At 41.0% G+C, this 26,893-nt stretch overlaps 1 protein-coding gene across 4 annotated transcripts in view; it reads right to left on the reverse strand.

Annotated features, from left to right (window-relative positions):
• Positions 1–26,893, reverse strand: part of SHF (Src homology 2 domain containing F) — a 389,714-nt gene that overhangs the window by 105,194 nt on the left and 257,627 nt on the right. For 3 of the 4 annotated variants that reach the window (XM_073618891.1, XM_073618890.1, XM_073618893.1), the window contains exon 4: positions 18,127–18,285. The exons of the other annotated variant lie outside the window; for it this stretch is intronic. In XM_073618891.1, the coding sequence (XP_073474992.1) occupies positions 18,127–18,285 (159 nt within the window). The remainder of the gene's footprint in view (positions 1–18,126; positions 18,286–26,893) is intronic. 4 annotated transcript variants of the gene reach the window in all.

Here is a 26,893-nt window from a genome sequence, read left to right on the forward strand (position 1 = left end):
ACATATATATCTATATCTACCTAGATCTCTCTCTCTATATAACTATCTATATATTTCTCTATCTAACATACACACTCTGCATCCAGTGTAGCCTATATCTACAGTGCATTCGGTGGTGTACCATTTCTAATACACTTCAGGAGGTATACACAGTATCCAATACAGTGTGTACAGTTTCTACTACACTTCTGGTGGTGTACACAGTACACACTACAGTGCAGCCATAATACAGTTTCTAATACAGTGCAGGCAGTTTACACAGTAGCTAATACAGTGTGTACAGTTTCTAATACACTTCAGGTGGTGTACACAGTATCTAATACAGTGTAGTATGGTGTTGCAAAACAAAAAATACATCATGTCCGGAAGGCCACCAAGGAGAGGCACACGCTCACAGGCCACTAAAAGAGGGCAAGCAGTCCGTGTGTTCACAGTGCTGGTCGTAGACATGGTGCATCCTCTACAGGTGGCTCGTGGGGCGCTCTTGCCCCTTTTATCTGCTGCTGGCTGTGTTATTGAGCCACAATGCAGAAGAGTTGGTGGAGTGAATAACAAAGCTGTCCTCATCCTCCTCATCCTCTGTCACCCAGGCTCAGAGTAGTTTGGCTTCCAATGCAGCTGCCAAAGCGGCCTATTACACCGGCTCCTTGTCCACAGTCACTCCTACCGTAGTTTCACCATCATGCACGGAGGAGTCCCCAGAATTATTCGACCACAATGATACAATGGGTACATGCTGCTGGAGGATGCATAGCGGTTTGAAGGTTCCGATGTTGGTACCCAGGTTGAGGAAGGGAGTAACGTGAGCCTAGAGAGGGGGTGCCCAAGAAGGACAAGAAACTGGCAGTCTTGTTCCCCGAGCTGCAGCATACTGCCAAATTTGCTCCAGTGATGAGGAGGGAGGGGATGATGAGGTCACTGACTGTACTTAGGTGCCTAAGAGAGTAGGAGGAGGAGGCACAACTCCAACAAAGCAGGATGATCTAGGAGGCAGTTTAATCGCAGACACCCTATTGCATCACACCGCAGAGCTCCGCAGGTGCAGGGTGCTGCTAACTCCCCGCTGACTTTTAAAAGTTCCTTGGTGTGGGCCTTTATCAACACATGTGCAGCAGATCGCACCATTGTTGTTTAAAACCTAATGTCTGAAGCGGATCAAGTGTGGCCAGAACAGCAGCTGCATGGGCACCACATGCTTGACCAGACATATGACGACCTGCCATGCAGTCCGTTGGCAACAGCACTTGAAAAACCCACATCAAAAGAAAAAGGCGGACTTTGCCTTACTCCTCATCTGGGATCTCCAACCCTACTATACCTCTAGTCCTCTCAAAAACCTGCACTGAGAGGAATGAAGGTATAGCAATAGGTGTCCCAAGTACTTGCAGCCAATCTGCTAGCAGTACACCAATTGATTTTAGCAGACAAATTTCCCTACCCCAGTTGCTGAACCGTAAAAAAGAAATTAGTTCCTAGCCATCAACATGCTCAGCATCTAAATGCTAGCTTGGCCAAATTGCTAGCACTGCAACTGCTGCCTTTTCAGCTGGTAGACTCTGACCCCTTTCGTGAATCTGTGGAATGTGCTGTACCTTAGTGGCAGAATCCAAAAACACAATTTCTTTTCACAGAAGGCCATTCCAGCTCTCTACCTGCATGTGGAAGGCAATGTTTTGGCCTCGTTTGACAGGGCAGTCAGCAGTAAGGTTCATATTACCGCTAACTCATGGTCCAGCAGGCATGGGCAGGGACGTTACCTTTCCTTTAAGGCGCACTGGGTAACGCTGCTGGCAGCTGGGAAGGATGCAGAACAGGGTTCAGTGTTGGAGCTTGTTCCACCACCATGCCTCCAAAATGCTAGTGGTGATTCTGCCACAGCTCTCTCCTCCACCCCCTCCTCCTCTTCTTCCTCTATGGCCTCTTCTGCGTATTTTTCCTCTGAACCATCAGTGCTCCATAGCGTTCAAAGGGCTACGCAAGCAATCAGGCTAAAAGATGCCATGTTGGTCTGCCTAGGGGACAGGAGCCACACTGGGGCAGAGATTGTCAGTTCTGCAGGGGCAGGCTCAGAGGTGGTGGACGCCATGCCAGCTTCAGCCAGGAATGGTTGTATACAACAATGGCACCAACCTTTACGTCGTCCTCCGACAGGGACACTTGACCCATTTTCCATGTTTGACACACGTCCTGAATTTGGTGGTGCAGCGGTTCTTGAGCAGGTACTCAGGCTTACAAGATCTCCTGAGGCAGACCAGAAAAGTCTGTGGTCATTTCTGCTGGTCATACAGTGCCAGTGCTCGGCTGGCTGACATTCAAAGAGAATGCAACCTGCCCACCAACCGCCTCATTTGTGACATGCCCACCAGATTGGCACGCAACGTTGGCAATGCTGCAGCAGCTGCACTTACAGCAGAGTGCCATCAATGAGTACCTGTGCGAGCATGGCACCAGGACAGGGTCAGGGGAGCTTGGCTTCTTTCCACCACGCCAGTGAATACTGATCGAGGATGCATGCACTGTCCTGTCACCATTTGAGGAGGCCACAAGGATGGTGAGCAGCGACAATGCATGCATCAGTGACACTGTCCCTCTTGTCTTCCTGTTGGAGCACATGCTTCATGGAATCATGGACAGGGCACTTGAGGAAAAACAGCGGGGAGGAAGAGGAGGACTTCCTTACCTCTCAAAGCCCCATTTATCTAGATAGCATTCCTGTAGCCCGCCAAACACACAGGAGGGAAGAGGAGGAGGATTGTGTCAGCATGGATGTAGAGGATAACACTACCTGATTCTGCAAAGCCTGCGAAAGGACCCCAGGATTCGTAGTATCAAGGAGAGGGATCATTACTGTCTGGCAACCCCTGAAGGTGGCCGGCTGACCAATGCCTTTAAACAATTTTATTTTTCAGTCCTCAGCACCAAGGCCCGATCGGTTCAAGCAACCATTGCCAGCGTCTGCATTACATGGTGCAGGAATATCTAGGGGCAAGAGCAGACTGAGACCTTTCCAACAGAGCATCCACTGGGTTACTGGGTCTTGAGGATAGACCACTGGCCAGAACTTGCTCAATATGGAATTGAGCATCTGGCCTGTCCTGCATCCAGCATGCCTTCTGAATGCACATTCAGTGCTGCTGGAGGGTTTGTAATGGATCAAAGAGTGTGCCTGTCACAGACTCTGTTAAAAGGCTCACATTCATAAAAATGAATCAGTCTTGGATCAGCAGCTATCAAGCACCTGATGCTGATGTAACTGAATTTGCTATGGATGTGGGATCCCTTGAAGACTGCCTATGCTGACTATCCTATTCCTCCTCAATCTTGATGATGCTAGCTTCCAAGAATATTTTTTGGTTTAGGGCACCACCACCACCCAAAGCCTAAATTTTCTGCCCCTGTATAACAGGGCCATTTAATTACAATTTTTGATATAATATTTCAACGCAGGGGCCGTTCCTGCGCCCAACAAGAGTAACTTGAGGGCTTGCAGTGTTCTGGTACCACCAACACCTAAGGCCCAGTTTTCTGCAGAGTATATAGGGCAGGCCGTATAGTATATATACTGCTGTTCAGAGTATATAGTGCCTAGGGGACCCCCATGCCATTTAAAAAAAAAAAAAAATTGGGTGCAGGGTTCCCCTTAATATCCAGACCTGAAGGGCCTGGTATGGATTTTGGGGGTGACATCCACACCGTTTTTTTATCTATATTGCCGGGATCCGACAATACATTACAGCCACAAGCAGTTTTAAAATTACATTTTTTTCTTTTAGAAATATAATTTTGCTGTGGCACTGTTATAAACATGGGAAAGATGCGCTATTTTACAGGCATACTAAGGCCACCCCCACCCACGATATTTAAAGGAATATTTCATTTTTATTGTTTCACTTTAAGCATTAATAAAATCATTGCTCCCGAAAAAAACTGATGTTTAAAACTTTTTTTGCATCGATATATGTCCCCTAGGGGCAGGACCCGGGTCCCCAAACACTTTTTATGACAATAACTTGCATATAAGCCTTTAAAATTAGCACTTTCATGAAGCTCTCCCAAAAAGACTACTACTTGTCTACTTCATACTCAACATCAATTATTCTCCGAGGAGCAGCTAGCCCATGTTGGGACTTGACATGTGGACCACCACAAGATGTAAACACTGCTTAGTTCCAGCTTGCCTGACTCAGATATGAATTAATATTTTCGGCCCCTTTCACACTGGGGCGGTGGGTGTGTCTGTGGTAAAGCGCTGTCAATTTTGCGGCGCTATTCTGCCGCTAGCGGGGCGCTTTTACACCGCGCTAGTGGCAGAGAAAGGGTAAAACCACCGCAAAGCGCTGCTGCAGCAGCATTATGTCGGCGGTATAGCTGCGCTGCCCATTCATTTCAATGGGAAGAAGTGGAGTATACTGCTGCTTGCAGGAGTTTTTTTTAAAGTCCTGCAAGCACACCGCTCCAGTGTGAAAGCACTCGGGCTTTTACACTGGAGAGACAGGAGCGGCGCTTTACAGGCCCTATTTTTAGCACTGTAGCGCCTCAGTGTGAAAAGGGTCTTACTCTAAACATATTGAGAAGAGCAAGTGAGATATATTGTACTTTTAAAATGAAACTACATCTCCGCTGAATCGAAAAGCAAACTGTGATGTGTACATAGATGAATATAAAAAATATACAGACATGATCTGCTAAAACAATCAGTGCTTAGTATATTTCCATCATTTACAAAATAATGACAATGGCAAGCTTTTCAGTCAGAACACCATGCTACTAGAGATCTCAACTGATCAAACAAGCATGTGTCAATTCTTTAAAATAGGTGTAAAAAAATAAAAAAATGATATGGATAATATCTATTGGGGTACCTGCCCTTAAGATGCACATGAACTTTAATGTCCTTCCCAGTTCTAGTTCGTAGGGTTTAACATCAAATTGGCCCACCCTTTGCAGCTATAACAGATTCAAGTCTACTGGGAAGGTTGTACACAAGGTTTAGGAGTGTGTCTATGGGAATGTTTGACCATTCTTCCAAAAGCGCATTTGTGAGGTCAGGCACTGATGTTGGATGAGAAGGTCTGGCTCGCAGTCTCTGCTCCAATTCCTCCCAAAAGTGTTCTGGTTGAGGTCAGGACCCTGTGCATGCCATTTAAGTTCCCCCACCCCAAACTTGCTCACCCATGTTTTCATGGACCTTGCCTGTGCACTGGCCCAAATCATTTGGTGGAAGGGGGATTATGGTGTGGGGTTGTTTTTCAGGGTGTGGGCTTTGCCCGTTAGTTCCAGTGAAGGGAACTCTTAAGGCGTCAGCATACCAAGACATTTTGGACAATTTCATTGTTTGGGAATGGCCCCTTCATGTTCCAACACGACTGCGCACCAGTGCACAAAGTGCATAAAGACATAGATGAGCGAGTTTTGGGTGGGGGAACTTGACTGGCCTACACAAAGTCCTGATTTCAACCCAACAGAATACTTTTGGGATGAATGAGAGCTGAGACTGCGAGCCTGGCCTTCTTTTCCAACATCAGTGTCTGCCCTCACAAATCTTGAAGAATGGTCAAACATTACCTTAGACACACTCCTAAACCTTGTGGACAGCCTTCCCATTAGAGTCAAAGTGGTTATAGCGGCAAAGGGTGGGCTAACTCAATATTGAACCCCACAGACTAAGACGCCAGTACGGTTCATATGCGTATAAAGGTAGGCGTTCCAATACTTTTGGTAATAATTATATATATATATACACACACACACACACACACACACACATATACACATATATATATATATACACACATATATATACACACACATATATACATACACTATACATTCCTTTTAAATAGGCATTATACAAAAAAAAAAAAAAAATGGTATATGCATAGATTCTAGCAAGCAAAGAATGCTGCATGTCCCAGACTCTAAAATGCTAGCATTTTAAGAAGGAAGGCTATTCTGCGTGGTGTTTCGTTTGTTTGAACAGTTAATCCTCAGAGTTTCTCCATTTTCATTATGGAAATCATGAAGGATTTATGGTTCATGAATTAGGCAAAATGGAAGATTCCACCTAATTGGCTAATCAGGCTGTGTAATAGACCTCAGACACTGAATAAGTCCCAGAACATCAGATCTGCAGATAAGAAAATATTCACGGCTTGTTCTGCAATATTCATTGTTTGCTTGCCTTAAAGACTGCATGTTTTAGGTTTGTGTTTCAGCCTAACATTAAAGCTCATCTGATAATCCAAATATCATGTACCCATAAGAACATCATAAATGACAGCATTAAACGGGCCAAGTTCATCTCTAAGTGGTCGGTAAAGGTTACAACATATATCACTTATATAGGGCATGAGAAGGATAATGGTTTGTGTTTTATTATAGAACTCTCTATTCCAGTAACACGGAGTAAATCTTCCTCAAAACATGCACTCAGCAAAAATCTAATTCTGTAGGAGCAAATCACTCCATTTACAAGAATTACATATATTTTGCTGGTACTTTCCTGGCAATAAAATACCTCCAGTATTGGTAGGATTAACACATTTGTTCAATTTAAATAGTCCACTTTAATTTACACATTGAAAACGAAACAAAATATTTCAACACGCAATGGTTAAATAAAACATACAATGGCAAGTGTTACAAAGACTTCAAAAAGAGGGCTTGTCACCCGTTTCCAATGCCCATCAAGCACCCTCCTCAAATGTCACTTATTACAGGTATTTATATAGCACTGAAATTGTAAGCAGTGCTTTACAAATATTGTACATTAACAGTCTAGTTAGAACCATACAGTCTAAAGTCCCTACTGAATATAAATACATACATCAAATAGGGCCATTTTAGTTAGGAACCTTAAAAGAGAAGCATGGGATTTTCTTTCTCCCCAAGCATACTTGCCTAGGTGGATGCAGCATCGGTCCAATGCTGCACCTGCCGACTTTAACACTGAGAACTGAGTGATCCAATACCACAGATCGCTCTGTTCTCAGGGCTCCCCGAGCAAAGAGCTGGGGACTGTCAGTCACCGCTCTCTGATCTGCCCCCTCCTTGCTCACTGGAGCACTGGGCTGTGGAGGGGGCGGGATCGGCCGGTTCAGGCACTCAGCGGCTCTCTGAGAGGCCGAGCCGGGTGCCAGCCCAGGCACGTGGGTGGATCCCGACTTTGTTGGGATCTTGCCTGAGCCTCGACCAGCTCCGTGATGTCAGCCGGCTTCAGTCTGCTGAAAACAGGTCACAGGAGTGCAGAACCAACTGCACTCCTGTAAACCATAAGTTAAGTACAGCCAAACAAGCCTTAATCTACAAGCATGTTTTTGGAGTGGGAGTAAACCTAAGTACCCATTGGAAACCCATGTTAGCACAAGGATAACATGCAAGCTCCATGCAGTGTCCCACTTGGGATGCAAACTGAGGACACTAGTGCTGCAAGGCAGACATGCTAACCACTAAGCCACCATACTGATAGTTAGCGACCGGTATGGTCGACACCCAGTGTAGACCACCCAGAGGTATCAGTAAAGAGGTATTTATCTGATCGGAATGCAAGCATTGAGGCAAAAGAGGAGGATACTGAAAACATTCACAGGTATGTGCAGGCATCTCCGGGTACCTGCACACTTATACCCGATAGTACCCAAGACAAGAAAACTGAAGCAATGAAAACTTACAGCACTCAACATTTTATGCCTTTGCCATAGACGGATGTTGAAAGAAAGCTGGCACCTTACTGGTTGGTATGCTCTATTGGCCAGATCTGTGTGTTGGAAGGTATTCTTTTGCTGCAGCCATCATTGCAGGATTCTGATTCAAGTAAATGATGGTAGGCAAGTTCTGCCCTGGAAATCTACTGTGCTATCTAATCACAATAAGATAAAGGCTAAAAAGGTCTAGGTTAGACTTTTTTCCAGCGGACTTTGTCCATTGATCTGTGAAGTTACACAATGTTCAGTTACATCTATTCATACAACAGATTCAGATAGGAAAATATACTTTCAATTAGGTGAAAGCACTATATTACTTGATACTAACATCGATTATACATTAAAAAAAAATATATTTTTTTTATTTGAAGACCGAGTGAATTACACATTTATATAGTGACTGCATTTCAGGGATGTTGTAGTAATAACTGTGCTGACAATCTTTATTTGGAAGCATAGCACTGTGTAAAATACATTTTCTGTATGGATAATTCTTCGGCACTGTAAATGCACACTGTCACAGTAAAGGGAAGTTAATTATCTATATTATGCTGTTGAAAAGAGTTGGAAATATCGCACTTACTAGGCACCACACTAAAGATTTCAGAGTGATAGCTTGACTTTTAAATTGTAGGAAGCGTTTTAATTCGCTCCATGAAAACCTTCCTGGGTAATTTTATTCTGCATCATGAGCTCTACGAGATTTCCATAAAGTATGGAGGCTCATTAGCATCTTCATATTCAAAGTCTCTATATCTGCATTTAAAATGTGCTCCAGTTGATAGATTGTGCTTGCATTCTAAAGCTTGGGAGGCCTCAGTCAGCTGTGCCAAAATGGAAATATTTGGCTATCTGCAACCCACCTACTGTTGCATTGAAAACAAACGTTATAACCATCTTCTAAACACCACAAAAAATTTGAAATTTGTTATAGAAACTATGGTGACTTTTTCATCTACAGTTTAACAGAGCTAGATCAGCTTTCTGCCCTAATCTATGACTGGACGTTATAGGAGCAGAAATAGATCGATCAGGTCATCTCTCTTCTCTTTCCTTCTGTCAGCATGATCCTTGTGAGCAGTTAGAAATGCTGGGCACAGGATTGGCCCCAAGTACTGCCTCTCCCTCTTGTTGTCCGAATGTGGTTATGCAGGGCACTGCAAGTGAATGTAATCAAGCTAAAGTAATGCCACCTTTGTTGACAAAAAATAAATGTTCTCCTCTTGGCGATCCATGTACATTACTGATATTAGGCCAAATGCAGGCAATCACACAACTTGCATTTAAAAGAAACACATGATGTATTAAATGATTACAGAACTACATGCATTTGTATCTATTATATCTGCCTAGAGTTCAGAGTTCTGCCTATTAAGCAGCAGCACATTAATGATTTTCAAAAGCTATGGTATCCGATATAACATTTATGTGCATCTTTAGTCTGTAAGACCTCTTATGGTTTTCAATTTCTATTTAGAGAATCAGTAGTTTTTGACAGCTTGGACGTCATTACATCATAATACAGTTTTTGCCATGATAAAAGGGTTCAGTCTACGTTTTAGGGTTAGGTTTATGATCAAGATTGAGTTTACAAAAAGTTATGATAAAAGTTAAGGGTTAGGCTTAGAGAATCTTCAGTTTTCTTCAGGGGCAAAGGGTTGCTACTTGTATTAATGCTAGGTTCTCCACTGAAGACATTTACCCCCACTTGTTTCAGTGACAGGGTACTATAAGTACAAGAAGTGATGGGCTATATTTTTGATGGGAACAAAGACAAAAGCCCATTTATTTTGTAGGGTGCGGAGGAGTGAAAAGCAGTCAGCTTTTATTGTCTTCCTGTCTCTAGGATAGCCATACACTTTCAACGCTAGTCCTGGTGGCACCGGGATAAAAAGTAAAAGGAGCATGGCATATTGGCCATTATAATGGAGACCTATTCTTAAGTACTGTGCATACACAGCACAGGGCTGATTAAAGTGCATTTACTTTAGGCTGGGTTCACACCTCCGTACAAAAAGGCACACGGCAGGGGTCCGGTGCATGCTTGTTCACCGTTTTAGGTCCAATTGCAGTCCGAATTTTTGGATGAATTCAGACCTTAAAATGGACCAGAAGATGCAGAGGACTCCTGTGCAATTCAATCCAGAGCCAGTCCGAAGATGTGTGAACCGGCTCCATTGAAAACCAGTCACAATCTCTTGATATGCGAATGGGATGCAGGGAAACCCACATCCAATTCGCAATAGTGGGAACCCAGCCTTAAAGTAAATATATATAAAGAAAATACAGTTTTCAAAATCCCTCTTCAGACTTGTAACTGGCACTCTCAACCCTGCATGTTTGTTCCAGGTTTAGACAAAGTAGCAATGAAATAAGGATGAAAATGACAGTCACAGAACTTGTAAAAACAAGACAGCAATGGCAGCTCCCATATTCTTCCCTTGCAGATTCTATTTCATATCAAATATAGTACACAATTTCAGTCAACATCTTCAAATCTATGTTCGATCTCTTAACTGTTTAATGTTTATAATGTCAATTGTCTCATTGTTTTATACACCGCAGCAATATCAAAATTCATATATTAAATTTTTTAAACCTAAACCATTAACAGAAATTATATTTTTATGCACAAGCAAAAGTGGCAACACAGCAAATAGTTGCTGCTTAGCACTGAATAGTCTTTAATTCCCCAAAGAACTGTACATGTTTTATATTCATGTGCCTCTCCAAGAGTCATTTAAACCCTTCATTGTAGTTTTTTCTTGCTTTCTAAATGTTGTTTTAATACTTCCATTAGTCGATACAGAGGTTCGACTAAAGTCTGCAGGTACTTACTCCTCAAGGCAATCCTTCCTAATCTGCTTATATACTTCAGTATCTGAAAGTCACATCTTTTTAAATACTATTTTGTCTCAAAGTAAGTTTACGAAGAAACAAAAGCAACATACTGTAGACTTTTCCTTTTTGTATCAAGTATGGTTACTAAATGTTTTAAGGAAACACTTTATTTCTGCTTCTATCAAGACACTCACATATTTTATACTTGTCTAGCCTGTTATGTAACCTGTCATTCTTTAAAACTCCTACAATATGGGAGACAGAGGAAGAAAAAAAAAAAAATTCATACATTGGCCAAATCGACCACAAAGGCTGCAATGCCCTTCAAAACACAGCGTATAAAATAAATTCATGCCTTTCTTACCGACACATTTCTAGATAACAATAAAGCATTCCGTTTTGTGCTAGTCAGTACTAATTCGTCAAAACTGTATAGGTCATCAAAGCTGTAATGCACTTTTGGATATAAGCCCATCATTTTTGATATTATTCATATAAATCATTTCGCTTTTACGGGTATTGGTATTGTGTGCTGTTGGAAACAGAACACTGAACAAATAGATTTCATGCTGAAGAATATGAAGGTTGAGATGTAACATGAAGAAAAAGCTTAAAGGAAGTAAAAAAAAAAAAAAAAAAGAAGAAGGACTATGGCTTCAGGTCTTGGAAATTAAGTTATAAAGTACAGAAAAATAAAGTTTTTACTTTTGGTGAAACACACAGATGTACAGAAACATGGCTAGAAAGATTAAACCTGATCTATACAAGTAATAAGAAAAGATTATCTATATATACAGCATAGGCCTAAAATGCTCCATCACATCAAGGCCAACTCAAATAATGATCTCACATAGAATTGCTACTTATACCTTTCTATAATTTAGGGATAATAAAAAGCCAGTTCCATTTTTATAATTAGCAGTACCAGCAGTTTTTCTCTTGCACTGGGTCTGATCATGAGACTATAGCAGGAAGAGCCATCCCACTAGTAGGTAGGATGGCTGCAAATGAATCTTTATAGGAGTTCCACTACAAATGGCAGCAGCAGAATTGTGCAATTAGATTTAACAGCATACTTGCTATGTATGCATTTGTTCATAGGATTTTTTTTTTTTTTTTTTATAACATAAGTGGATCTTTACTTAAAAAAAAAAAAAAAAACTTCCCACATTGTATAAGGTGGTCATCTGATTTTTGCTTTCTGGGTGTAAATAGATACTTTTAAAAGTGAAATTCCTCATAGTTAATGCTAACATAGTAGCACTTGTATTAGCACACAGTTGCTCCATCGTGGATTCTATATCTGGATTCCAGCATTTTTTTTTTAATTAGTAAAGGCCTTGGAGGAGGGTATGTGGGATATCCTTGTTAATATTCAGAAGTGTCATGTGTGAGTGCACGTTTATCTAAAATGTGGAAAAGCACTTTAAAAACGCATATAGAAAGCCTATGTGATTGATTTATTAAAGGCAAATAGACTTCACTTTGCAAGGAAAGTTGCTATTAAATTATCCCTAGAGCTTACTGAATGATGCAAAGCTCTGCTGACTTCCATCATCCAATCATAATCAAGCAAAAATGCTGTGTATTTTTTAAGGGGGGGGCGTGGCTAGCCGGCAGAGATGATGGACGCATGCTAACAGAGCTCCGCAGTATCCTGGGCCTAAACAGGTGATAACAGCGACACAGAGCCTCGTTTCACGGATCCCTACACCGAACCCACAGTGGACACACTCCCGGATGCCTTCCAGCAAACGAAAGGAGACCACAAAGCCAAGAAAGATGACAGACTTTCTCATACAGCCGCGCCATCTCACTGTCCAAGATGGCGCCGGCAGAAATGCAGGAGAGCCGTGCGGCCTCGGCACACAGCACGGACGGGACGGGAGACACAAATCCGGCCGCTCACATGGCAAAAGACCACAAGGACAAGGTCAGTACCCACCACCTCCATCTGCATCATCCAGGCCTGCAAAAAGCAGGCTGAAAATGTCCTTGCCCTGTGCAGAAACAGCAGAAATTAGTGGATTTGAATCCTCCCTGGAGGATACCAGGGAATTACAGGAATCCATCATAGACTTCCCCACACAAAACCAGCCGGTACTAGATACCACACTTAAAGATATGTTGGTATCCCTGCGATCAACCCTACATGCTGACATATTGGCAATAACACAGCAATTCAAATCAGAGGTGGCAGCGGTAGACTCAAGGGTGTCCCACATAGAATCTAAGATGGGCGAATTCGCGTCAACTTTTAACGATATGGTGGACGCTCATAACGACAGGGATGAGGAAATCACAGCTATCAAAACAAAAATGGCCGACTTAGAGGACAGATCAAGACGCAATAACGTCAAAATCAGGGGGATCCCTGAATCGGTCAAACCCCCAGATTTAAAGGAATACTTTACAAACCTTATGAAAGTTACACTTCCGGAAACACCCCTGGAAGATTTAATCATAGATCGAATACACCGCCTCCCAAAACCTAGAAACATACAAGAACACCTCCCCAGAGATACAATAGTCCGCATCCACTTTTTTTTCACATCAAGGACCTATTGATGATGACAGTGAGAAGACGAGAAAACCTCCCTCAAGAGCTACAAAATCTTTCTTTGCTGACTTGTCAGCCTTCACCATGCAGCAACACAGACAGTTAACAACTATAACGAAACCACTGAATAACCACCGCATCCAGTAAAGATGGCTGTACCTGGCCAAGCTTCTGATTACGAAAGAGGGCAAATCACATGTCATAACAAATGTTAAAGAGGGAATCCGTCTCCTGAGAGATTGGCGACTTTTTGATCCAGATGAAAACGACCAGGAGGGGTCACACTCTCTCTCATCCACCAGAGCCAGCTCAGACGCAGAAACAGGCTGATTTACGCAGATGTAAAATGACAGAAAACCCGTTTGACCCAGGAGAATGCCACTTAGCTAACTCCTTGCTTTACCCCCCGAGTTATAGCGGAATTGCATCCGCACAGATCCCTATCAGGATCGATAATTTTTTACTTTTTGTTTGTACCCTTTTTCTCTTTTTCCCTCCCTACCTTTCTTTTCGTCTACAGGAACAGAAATACGGACACACTGATCCATTACCTTCAACCTTTGGAGACTTTCTGATCCGCAATTTCCAGCACATCGAAAGCCAATCCCATCAGACGGCCAGCTTTCCCTACACACTCTCTACGAGCAAAGGTATGAGTCACGCAACTAAAAACATGTCTTTCAAACTATCATCACTAAATGTGAAAGGTCTGAACAGCCCCTACAAACGTCAAATGGCCTGGAAGGAAGCATCCAGACTGAAAAGCGACATCATGCGTTTCCAAGGGACTCACTTTTCAGCGGTCAATCCTCTGGTCTTTAGTAATCGCAAATTCCCTATCCTATATACAGCAAATGGCCCAAAGAAAAAAGGAGGGGTAGCAATTGCTATCAGAGACACTATCCCGTTCTCAGAAATCACAACCCACCTGGATAAATCCGGCAGGTACATCATACTAGTATGCGAGATCTTTGCAGTCAAATACACCTTGGTCAATATGTACCTGCCAAACAACAACCAACTCCGATTCTTAAACAAAATATGGAAAAAGGTCAAAGTTCTGTAACAGGGACATGTTATCCTATGCGGGGATTTTAACGCGATCCCAGACAAGCATATGGACTGCACTAACCCCAAACATCTAAAACAAAGAAGGACGACGCTGGCAAGATTTATTAATGCATCAAACCTCTTTGACGTATGGAGGTGTCAACACTCATCAGAGAAGGACTTCACTTTCTTTTCTAATGTACACAGCACTTACTCAAGAATAGATTTATTTCTAGTGGATAAATTTCTGTTGCAAAAGATTGTCAGGTCAGACATTGATATTATATCATGGTCTGATCATGCTCCCATATCCATCGGCGTGGGGGGGCGGAATGCCGAGACAGCAGCAAATAGATGGAGGAATGATGTGCTAACTATCTCCCAACCTAAAAATCTTAAATTAATCAGAAAATCTTTGACTGAATTTTTTTAAATCAATGCTCCCTTGGTATCCGACCCTTTCACGCTGTGGAATACTCACAAAGTAGTTATGAGGGGTCTCCTAATACAATTGAGCGCCAGGGCAAAAAGGCAGAGGACAGAGAGGCTCAACGACCTGCTGAATAAAATAAAAAACTTAGAACTATCCAACAAACAAAATTCCACCCAAAAAACAAGAACTCTATTATTTGATGCTAGACAGGATTTGAGATCACTTCTGGTGTCCCAGCAGGATAGCCGCCTTCGCATTTTAAAAGCGAACAACTACCGTTGTAACAACAAGGCGGGTAAACTGCTGGCGAACCAGTTGAAAGAGAAAATGATAAAAAAAAAGAATCCCACACATAGTAAATCCTAAATCCAAAATAACAGTGTCCAACCCCAAACATAGCAGACGCTTTTAGCGACTACTATGAAGCCTTATATAACCTTAAAGAAGACCCAAATACACCACAGCCATCTGAAAACATAATTTCGGAATTCTTGGAGGCAATTAATCTTCCGAGGGTTCCGCAATCAGAACTTACTAAACTTAACCTACCGTTTACCATCCAAGAAATTGAAAAAACAATTAGAAATATGCCCCACAACAAATCTCCAGGTCCTGATGGATACTCATCTGAATACTACCAACTATTCCAAAATGAACTATCCCCGTATCTAAAGCAGGTCTTCGATGCCGCAATGTCCAAAGCCTCATTCCCAAAAGAAATGTTAACAGCAACTATCATAACCCTGCCAAAACCAGGTAAAGATTACTCAGCTCCACAAAATTTTATTTCTTTACTGAATGTGGACGTCAAGTTGTACGCCAAGATCTTAGCCAATAGATTGACATCATTATTACCAGTTCTCATCAATCAGGATCAAGTAGGCTTCGTATCTGGTAGGCAAACTACAGACACAACCAGAAGAATGTTAAATATAATTCATTTAACAGAGGAGTCCCGAAGGCCTTCTCTGCTCCTGACTTTGGACGCAGAGAAGGCCTTCGATAGGGTCCATTGGGGATATTTGATCAGGGTGTTGGAGAAGTTCGGGTTGACAGGCCCCATACAACAAGCAATTTTAGCACTGTACTCCTCCCCGTCCGCCTATGTTTTTACTGAAGGAATGTTCTCTAAAAACTTCCAAATAACAAATGGAACAAGGCAGGGATGCCCCCTGTCACCATTAATTTTTGCGTTAATTATGGAACCACTTGCAGAAACAATTAGGAATAATATAGCAATCCAAGGAATTCCCTCTTCTGACAGAGAACACAAAATTTCACTCTTTGCAGATGACGTCATTTTGACTTTATCTGACCCATATAACTCTTTAAAAGCTGCACATGAGACACTATTGGAATTCAGTAAATTAGCCTACTACAAGGTGAATGCATCTAAATCTAATATTCTAGGAACAGCGATTGTCAACAAAACTAAAAACTTAATATGCAAAAAGATTTCCCCTATCCGTGGTCATCAGAATCTGTCACCTACTTAGGTATACAACTAGCATCCCCCACTTCAAAACTTTTCCAACTTAATTACCAACCCCTATTTCAAGAAGATATCTCAAGACTCCAAAAATTCTACCTATCTTGGAATGGTCGCTTAGCGGCATACAAGATGCTACTACTCCCAAAACTAATGTACATTTTGAGAACCCTTCCAATCCCAATCACTTTCCTTAAAGCCATGCAAAACCAAATGTCAAAGTTTATATGGGCAGGTAAGAGAGCTAGGTTCCCATTGCAAATGCAAGAAAACCATAAAGAAATAGGTGGTTTAGGGGTACCAAATTTAAAAGACTACTACACAGCAGCAATCTTAGACCAACTGAAACAATGGTTCGCCAAAGATATTAAACACTGGTCCCAACTAGAACAGTTATGGTTGCACCCTAGATCCCTACAGTCATTGATACTTGCTCACAATATACAAGTTACAATTAAAAATGATCACCCTACCATACAAGCTACAATGCAAGCATGGTCCCATCTAAAAAAGACATCCAACCCAAAAACCGAAATCACAGAAGTACCTATCCCACTAGAAACCTTGAAATGGTTGATCCCAAACATTTCCCTAGACCAATGGCAAAGTAATCAAACTACTATTGAGGGATATAATACAAGAAGATAAGCTGCTCTCATTCAAAGAAATACAAAATAAGCTTCATCTACCGTCAGAGTTTCTGACCTACCTACAGATTGCTTCATGGTACAACAAATGGAGAATTTCAAATTCTCCCATACCAACTCTAGTATGGAAGTATTTGAATTCCACTAACCCTAAAACAAAAGGCATATCCTTGATGTACACACTACTCATACCAAAAGATCATTTACTAAACTCACTCCCCTGCAAAAATGGGAAAAAGAATTAGGACAGACGTTTACAGATAATCAATGGTTATCCACATTTAAATGTAACCATAGATTCTCGAGGTGCTCCAACTATGAGGAACTGGCGGCAAAGCTCATAGCAAGATGGCATTATACACCGTACATGATGGCTAAATTCTCCAGAGAAAATTCTAACTTGTGTTGGAGAGGCTGCGACCATGTTGGAACATTGACCCACATGCTATGGTCCTGCAAGCATATTCGCAGCTTCTGGTCAGAAATATTTAAACTAATAGCGAAAACGACAGGAGTCTTTACCACTCCATCTGCCGAGAAGGCCATTCTAAGCATTAACATGTCAGAATACCCAATCTCAGTGAGATCTATAGCGATGCATATACTTTTTGCCGCCAGGTCCATGTTGGTGTGTAAGTGGAGATCCGATGAAATTCCCAGCATCAGAGAAATCATCACAAAGATCAACACAATATCTGTTTATGAAAAAAATTTAGCTTATAGAGATGGCTATGGCGCAAAATATCTCTCCAATTGGAAACTGTGGAACTCACTATTTCATACATAAAAATCATTCTGTCTCCTGTAAACCAGTTGAAGGTCAAATCACTACCTTTTACCCTTTCTCACCTTCTACCTTACCTCCCCCCCCCCTTCTCTCTTACCAGTTTTAATGGTGATATGTTTTATTCACCACAGTTAATGTACTATTAAATGGAACTAATCCATTTTGAAGTTCAAATTTGTATCATAAGCATAAACGATAAGAACTATTTGTCCCAGGATATTGTTTATCTACAATTCTTAAACTGAATAATCTGTAATATCTTAACATCTTGTGTATCTGATAAATGTACAGAGGTATATCCCATGTTGGACAAATGGTATACTTTCATAACATGTATATATGAAAAAATCTTAATAAAAATTAATATTTAAAAAAAAAATGCTGTGTATTTTATTTTCCTTGCAAAGAATATTCACCATATTCACAAAGCTCTGTAGAAAATTCTCTATGAAAGTGCAACTTTCTTTGCAAAGAGTAATGTTTCAATGTAGAATCCTGGAAAACACTTCTAGGTATTTAGAGATACTTAGAGACTTGTGGAATCTTCCAGAATTTAGGCAAGAATCATAAATATACAAAGATATGAGAGAAGTATGTTTTTTATTCTTACACCCACCATTGGTGTCTTCAAGGCTGTTCTGGGAGGGTAAATGAGGAGAAGATGGAGGCTGCTGAGACAGTGAAGTGTTCACATCACTTTCCTCGATGACTGTGTTGCTGTCTAGCTGTCCCACTGGAGGAGGCCAAGGAAGTTCTTTGATTACTTTAATCTCAACTGAAAGTCACATCAGCAGAAGAGACAGGAATGAAGACCGGCAGAAAGACAAAGAAGGGACAAAGACAGGCAGAGTTTGAGAATAAGCAAAGTGTGTCCCACACAAGAACAAAAAATGCCTTGATACATTTGATAAGATGGTATGGAAAAAAATGGAAAGACTATTTCTGCCTACAATGAACACTACCCAACATCCAAACAAAATACAATAAAATGTAAAAGGTTTTCTGCAACAAACATTCCAATATTCTAATCTAATTTCACATTTTCCTTTCACAAATAAAGTCCTTGGTTTTGAAAAAAAAAATCAATTTGGTAAAACTTCACATATTGTTCCTTTTTAATTAAAACAATTGTTTGTTTATTGATTGAGCCACTCATATAGTACAATTAATATGCATATCTCTATAATTTAAATTCTCATTACATTGAATAATCAGATTGGTGAATATATAGCCTTCATTGAAATATGTCCTTAACTGCCTTCATTTTTCCAATATATAAATGTATCAACATCCTCTGTAAATAACAGGAAAATAAAAAATATATTTAGTAAGGAAAAAAGCAACATGTAAAGCGCAGTGAACCTCAGAAACCAACCACTCATCAGACATAAGTAAAGTGAAATTTTAATGGTTCTATAGGTTTAGTGACCAACAGGAAGTGAGACAGTACTGAGACATTGGCAAGTATTTCATCAGTATTTTTTAAAGTGTCTGAACGTCAGAACAATTCCTGATCATTAGTATAAGCATAAGCATTAGGACAGATTTACAAAGATTTATATTTGTGCTGTATTAAGCAGTTTTGATATGGCTTCATATTCCCGTCTTTTTCTTGAGTACATACAGTATTCCTGCTCAACTTGGAGCTTTCCTACTATTCTTATGAAATAGGTAAAACACCGCTCCAAGTAAGTGTCCACGTGTATCACTACCACTACACACAGAAGGGTGCTGGCCCGATACAGCTCAGGAGTTCTTCACAATGTGAAGAAAGTCTGGATGGCCTCACTTCCACAAAATCACCTTTATTATTCCATAAATCACAACGACAATCCACAACGTACAATAGAGGTATACAGCAGTAGCTACTTCTGTTGTTCCTCTTATATACAATGCAAAAAACAATACAACCTTGAGCCCCTCCTAAGGAAAATTTGTCAATAACATCAAAAGGTACCAAATAGGGTGTGGAACTAGAATATGGGTGATTTGGGGCACCTCTGATGCCAGAGGTGCCCCAAATTGTAGGCAACAACACTGCCAGTTCCCAAAGATCCAGGGACCTTTCCATCTGCTTCATGTTCTTACTGGCTAATCACTGTAACTGCATCCTTGCTCCCATGTCACTGGCCAGCTTTCTCAGGGCATCCAGGGTGGTGAAGAGATCATTTAATGCTACTGTGCATGTACTACTAGGCACCTGTATTGCACTGCCACCATAATATATTCATATTGTGAGGTTGAAAGGTTTACTTTAATAGCAGGTGAGCTAACCTGAGAGCTCAAGCTAAGACAGACAGGCTTGTCTGATCACTGTGCGGGTTGTTTTCTGAGCGGTTTCTTTTATGGGGACACCTCCTTGAAGGGTCAACCCCTACTGGCTGAACTTAACTACACCCAAAGATGTCATGGCTAATGCTCTATTATATAAGAAATATTCAGCGGTACGGCATCCCCACTTGAAGTCTGGGATATAATGAAAGCATATTTAAGGGGGAACCTTATTAAGGCGATCTCAAAAATTAAGCATTGAAAAAATAGGAAAAAGATATTATGCAAGTGGTAAGAACGGCAAAAGAAGCGTTTATATTAAATCCATCAGCGATTACTCAGACAGCATAGCAGGAGGTGCAGAAAATGTATAGATAGTTTTTAACAAAAGTGGAAAATATATATATATATTTTTTTTTTAACAGATATTTTGAGGGTGGTATTGTATGACATGCCTTCTATAGTGCAAATGTTTGAGGATTTTATACATTATATAGATCTACAGGGACTCCTATATTGAACCTATCGGCTCAATTTTTAGTGAAACTTAGTTTCCAAAATTAAAACATACATACTAATGCTGGATGCCCCTCTGTCCTTGGAAGAGTTAGAATTGGCGGTCTCACAAATACATAAGGCCCCCAGACCAGACGGTCTCCCAGGCGAGATTTACATACGATGTGGGCATATTCTTCTGCCTGAACTTTTGCAAGTATTTGAGGAGGCTAATCAACAACATAAACTTTGTTTCAATGTCGGAAGCAACTGTAATAGTAATTCCTAAACCTGGGAAGGACCTGCTTCAGCCAGAGTCTTATCGCCCTATTTCCCTTCTTACGTCGGATGTTAAAATTCTGGCGAGACTTCTTGCTAATAGGCTAGCAAATGCATTCCTGACCTAATCCACACTGATCAATCAGGCTTTACACCCAGTAGAGCAGCAACTACAAATATTAGACAATTGTTTTTGAATATACAATTGCCAGCAGATAATATTGGCCATAGCGCAATCCTTTCCTTCGATGCTCATAAGGCATTTGACAGTATGGACTGGGAATATCTATGGGAAGTTTTATCTGCCTTTGGTATTGGCCCGAAATTTGTGTCATGGGTCCGTCTATTATATAATAACCCATTGCTAGATTGAGAATAATATGCTTTCTAAACCATTCATTCTTTATATGGGTACCAGACAACACTGTCCACGGTCACCATTATTTGCAATGGCCATTGGCTCTGGCCAGCTGACAAACTACGCCCATCATCAGGTTTAAAAGAAGTGTAAGGTGGCTCTGTACACTTTTAATGCTCTGTTCTTAGGCGACTCACAACAATCCTTAGTTGCCTTGATGCGTCTTATCCAACAATTCAGATCCTTTTCAGGTTTCCACATGAATCGTAAAAAATCCCATTAGACATTAAATCCTCTTCCAGCTGAAGCTTATCAAATTGAACTAGCACATGATTTTATATATCTCAGGGTGATAGTATCTAAGAACGTGACAGATTATAAACCTCTTAACCTCAAGCCATTAATAGATCGATTGAAGGATAAATGCTTAAGTTGGTGTAGATTGCGGCTAACAGTTGTTGGGAGAGCAAACGTAATTAAAAGGATTTGGGCCCCACAATTAATATACACTCTTCATAATTCTCTGGTATGGTTTACATCTAGCCAGTTTAGAAAATTGATACCTTGTTTCGGTAGTTGATATGGAGATAGAAACACCCGCGTATCAAATTGACGACACTGATTTTGGATAGAGAGGTAGGAGGGTTGGCTGTACCAAATGTTAAGTATTATTTTCTGGCCTCTCAGTTACAGCATCTGCTAGGACGGATAAGATACAGGAGTCTGACGCGATACAAGGAATATGGCTTACTGCATATAATACCCACTCCTAGCTCTTTTGGAGGCCAGACACCTGAATCAACCTTCTAATTTCTACACAGGAAAGTTAGATAAAATATAGTAAACAATAAATAAAATTTCAGGTATCCAAGGTTTCACTGACTACACTTTCATGTGGTATAATAGGGAGTTGAATAAGTTGAAGGTTTTCGAATTGTGATATAACAATTGTATGAAAACACTTCTCCTAAATTATTTGATCAACTGTGTAGGGAATTTGATTTCCCATGTCAGAGTTTTTTTTCAGTACCTCCAATTAAGACATGCCTTTCAGTCTCAAACTCGTGCACATACATTGAAGTATAGCAGGTCCACTATGGTCTCTATACTTCAGAGTGGTGATAATAAGAAAGGTTTTATTTCCCAATTTTTTTCCACTCTTCATGCCAAGTTTCAAACATTGGTGGATGTTCCGGCTAAAGAACAGTGGACCAAAGATTTGGTCCCTGTAACAAAATACCAGTGGGAGATGGCGTTGTCTGCACTCACAGGTTAGCTTATCCTCCACCCACAAACTCACACGGTTATTTTTTCTGCATCAGACATACCACACTCCAGAAAAACTGTTCGCTTGGCATCAGAGAATCCCTTTTGTCCTAAATGTAACGGTGGCCCTGCCACCTTGATCCACATGATGTGGAGATGCCCAGAACTCCACAGATACTGGAAAGAGGTTCTGACTATTATAAGATCTGTCTTTCAGGTTACCTTAGCAAAAGCTCCAGGGATAGGTTTATTGAACATGTTGAATGAGGCCACTTTACCAGAAAATTTATATGTCCCCATCACTTAAATGTAATTTGAAGCTTGCAATTGAATTGCCCAAAAAATGGAGGAACTGAAAAACAAAAAAATTATACTTTATCTAGAAAAGCTAATGTACAACACAGAAATTGCTCAAACAAATTTGAAAAAAAAATTGGAATAGGTGGCTTGCTACCCCGGGTTTAGCAACAACTTTATTAATTCTAAATAGATTATGGTCTTAAAAGAGGGGGAGATTGGCTGTTGTGTCCTATGTTGGAGGGTATGTAGGTATTAACGATGATCAGCCAGTTATTATATTGATTTTTGCTGTGTGAAATATATGTGGGATTTAGAAGGCAAGGCACTGAGTGTGTGTTTTTGTTTTGGTGTTTAGTATATTTATATTGGGCTCTTTGGTTATGTATGAGAGTGATTTAAGAAAATAAGGAATTTGGATAAATAATTTCTAGAAGGTTTACAATTATATTGACATTTAATGGCAACTAAGATTGGATTGTACGATTGTTAATATTTTAAGGGTAATGTTTAAAAATTAATAAAAAATGATTGGAGAAAAAAAAAAAAGGAAAAAAAAAAAAAGGGATCAGAGTCGCCAAAATACATAAGAAACCACCAAGTCATCAGCCTCTCTGTCTAAACTGTTCACTTTCCACTGTGGCTACCTACATGTATAGCCCAAGATGTTTAACCCCTGTTTTTATTGCTGCCCGTATTTGTTCTTGTGACCATTGTCAGAGACAAAAGGTGAAAGAGATTTTATAACATCAGGACAAGAGGTAAGGGAAAGTCTTCCAATGCAGACACCTTTTATTAAATGCGCCCCCATTTGGGAACGTTCCACTCAATTTCTTATAAAGTGACAGGTGTGGGACAGAGCAGGACATGAGGGAAATTACCCCTTCCCCAAAATAGTGACCAAGGCACCAATAATGATACCATCCCACTGAAAATAAAGTTTTATCCCATTGCACTTTAAGCTGCCCATATACAGTTATGTTTTGACAGGTCAATATCACAAAATGCACTTTTTAATAAATATGTAAGAGGTCTGCCATTTGTAACGTACCTTGACTAATTTACAAAAGGATGGCCCCTTCTTACATGAGGTGTGTGTGTGGTTGTACAAACCGAACAAAATCTTAAAAAATGTATAGAAATTTGTAGCCCCACCACTTCATTTTTATGGAACAGTTAGGCTGCTGTTGATTGTATGCAAAATGTAGGATTATCAATCAAATTTATAGATCATCACATATATACGTACTAGTAATAATGAGGCAGCACAGAAGGGGACTATGTAGCATGAGTCAATATCTGGTTATGTTAAATGTTCTCAAAAGCTGCGCATCAAAATTAGATGATTTAGATTATATATATATATATATATATATATATATATATATATATATATATATATACACACACACACACACACACACACACACACACACACACACACACATATATATATATATATATATATTTATTTATATACACACATACACACACACACATATACACACACACACATATACACACACACACATATACACACACTAGAAAATCTTCCAGGATGGCACACCTGAGAGATGACTGGTCCACCTGAAAGGAAACACGAACATCACATGAGGTTAAAAGGCCCCTTCCTTCCCCCTGTACTTCAGTTCTGCCAAAGTAATAGGTTATCCTGGTGCAAGAGGGAAACTTTTCCCTTAGTAATTACACAAAAAGTGTGGGACGTAGGCCTGCCGTCCTGGAAAATTTCCTGTAAAAGAAGTTACTGGTAGTTTTCTCTAGTCATCTTCCAGGACGGCACACCTGAGAGGATGAACAAAAAGTTCAAGGCCTTCCTTAGGGTGGGACTACTGCTTGTAAGACCTTTCTTCCAAATGCCAGATCCTGAGGCGATAGCAGTTCCAAACTATATTGCTTGAGGAAGGTGTCCTGCTTCGCCCATGTGGCTTTCCGACACATCTGTTCTATTAAGAGTCCGGCTCTTTCTGCCCATGAGGCCGCCAGAAATCTTGTGTAATGGGCTTTGAGGTCTACTGGTATTGGGGACCCTGCCTGCTCATAAGCTATTGTGTAGACAAGGAAAAGAAATCCTGGACTGCCGCACTCCATAGATAAGGCATCTTTATTGACAAAATTAGTTAAAAGTCCAAAATACAGTCACATCAAAAGTGGATGAAACAGGAATAAATCGCTAACGTGTTTCACATGAAATGATGCTTACTCACAGCTATGATGCTAAACGCTTTAGCGATTTATTCCTGTTTCATCCACTTTTGATGTGACTGTATTTTGGATTTTAACTAATTTTGTCAATAAAGATGCCTTATCTATGGAGTGCGGCAGTCTAGGATTTCTTTTCCTTGTCTACACATCAGTGCAGAGCCAGCACCTGAGAGATTGCAGTAGGGCGGGAGCATCAATTTCAGGTGTGGAGGCTTCGGGAGCGGCATCTCCTTTTTGCTCATAAGCTATCCCTAGTCTGTCTGATCCACCTGGCCACTGTTGTCCTAGATGCTTGCCTTCCCTTTCTAAGGCCGCAAAATAGAATTAAAAGGGGACTTGATTTCCTGAAGTCTTTCACCCTATCTAGGTCAGTAAACACCTTCTGACGTCTAGTAAATTAAATTCTTCTTCACTCTCGTTTTTTGGGTTTTCACAAAAAGAGGGGAAAATAATCTCCTGTGATCTATGAAACTGGGAGGTGACCTTGGGGAGATACAGTGGGGTCTTGCCTCAGAACCACCCTGTCCTCCAATACCAACAAAAAGTGCTCCTTAGTTGACAGGACCTGCAGGTCGCTTAGCCTCCTGGCTGTAGCGACGGCCAGTAAAAAGGCTAATTTAAGCGTCAAAAATTTTACTTAAATTTCTAGTGCTGGTTCAAAATGCAAATATTGTATTACATCTTTTCATGTGACAACACTGAAGAAATGACACTTTGCTACAATGTAAAGTAGTGAGTGTACAGCTTGTATAACAGTGTAATTTTGCTGTCCAAAAAGGCTGCTCTCAAAATAACTCAACACAGCCATTAATGTCTAAACCACTGGCAACAAAAGCGAGTACACCCCTAAATGAAAATGTCCAAATTGGGCCCACTTAGCCATTTTCCCTCCCTGGTGTCATGTGACTCGTTCGTGTTATAAGGTCTCTGGTGTGAATGGGGAGCAGGTGTGTTAAATTTGGTGTTATCGCTCTCACTCTCTTACTGGTCACTGGAAGTTCGACATGGCACCTCATGGCAAAGAACACTGAGGATCTGCAAAGAAAAAAAAAAAAAAATAGTTGCTCTACATAAAGATGGCCTAGGCTATAAGAAGATTGCCAAGACTCTGAAACTGAGCTGCAGCACTGTGGCCAAGACCATACAGCGGTTTAATAGGACAGGTTGCACTCAGAGCAGGCCTTGCCATGGTCGACCAAAAAAGTTGAGTGCACGTGCTCAGCGTCATATCCAGAGGTTGTCTTTGGGAAATGGATGTACGAGTGCTGCCTGCATTGCTGCAGAGGTTAAAGGGGAGGAGGGGGGGGTCAGCCTGTCAGTGCTCAGACCATACGCCGCACACTGCATCAAATTGGTCTTCATGGCTGTCATCCCAGAAGAAAGCCTCTTCTAAAGATGATGCACAAGAAAGCTTGCAAACAGTTTGCTGAAGACAAGCAGACTAAGGATATGGATTACTGGAACCATGTCCTGTGGTCTGATGAGACCAAGATAAACTTATTTGGTTCAGATGGTGTCAAGCGTGTGTGGCAGCAACCAGGTGAGGAGTACAAAGACAAGTGTGTCTTACCTACAGTCAAGCATAGTGGTGGTAGTGTCTGAAGTTCCCTGGAATGGAGCTGTGCCCAGGGAACCACTGGAATGCAGGAGGTTATTAGCCCTATAACTCAACCTATCTGTCCCTGGGTTCCATCAGTTAGGAAACCGCCGTTACCACGTTTGGCCTTTTTTCCTCTGGGAGAAAAAGTTTTTGAGCCCTTGTATCCATGAAGTATCCCAGGAAGGAACTGGGGTTGTTCAAGGAATGACTTCTCCTGGTTCACTATCCAACCTAGGGTCTCCAAGGTGAGAATCACTTTGTCTACATCTGTTCTCACCTGCTGTAGGGAAGGACTGTAAATTAGGAGATCGTCTAGATAAGGGAGATCTCCTGAAGATGCAGGTAAGCCACCACCAGGAACTTTGTGAACACCTTTGGGGTGGCTGTTAAACCGAAGGGGAGATCTCTGAACTGCCAATGTCCTATCCCTTTGTTGTAAGGACTGCAAAACCTTAACAGGGACTGATGTTCCAGGGCAATCTGGACGTGGAGGTAAGCGTCCCTTAAATCTATTGTAGCCATGAAGGAATCCTTCAACAGATGCTTGCGTACGCTGTATATGCTCTGCATCCGAAAGCTCTTTTGTTGCAAAAA

The sequence above is a fragment of the Aquarana catesbeiana genome, linkage group LG03 (genome assembly GCF_042186555.1).
Source record: "Aquarana catesbeiana isolate 2022-GZ linkage group LG03, ASM4218655v1, whole genome shotgun sequence".
NCBI classification, from domain to species: domain Eukaryota; kingdom Metazoa; phylum Chordata; class Amphibia; order Anura; family Ranidae; genus Aquarana; species Aquarana catesbeiana.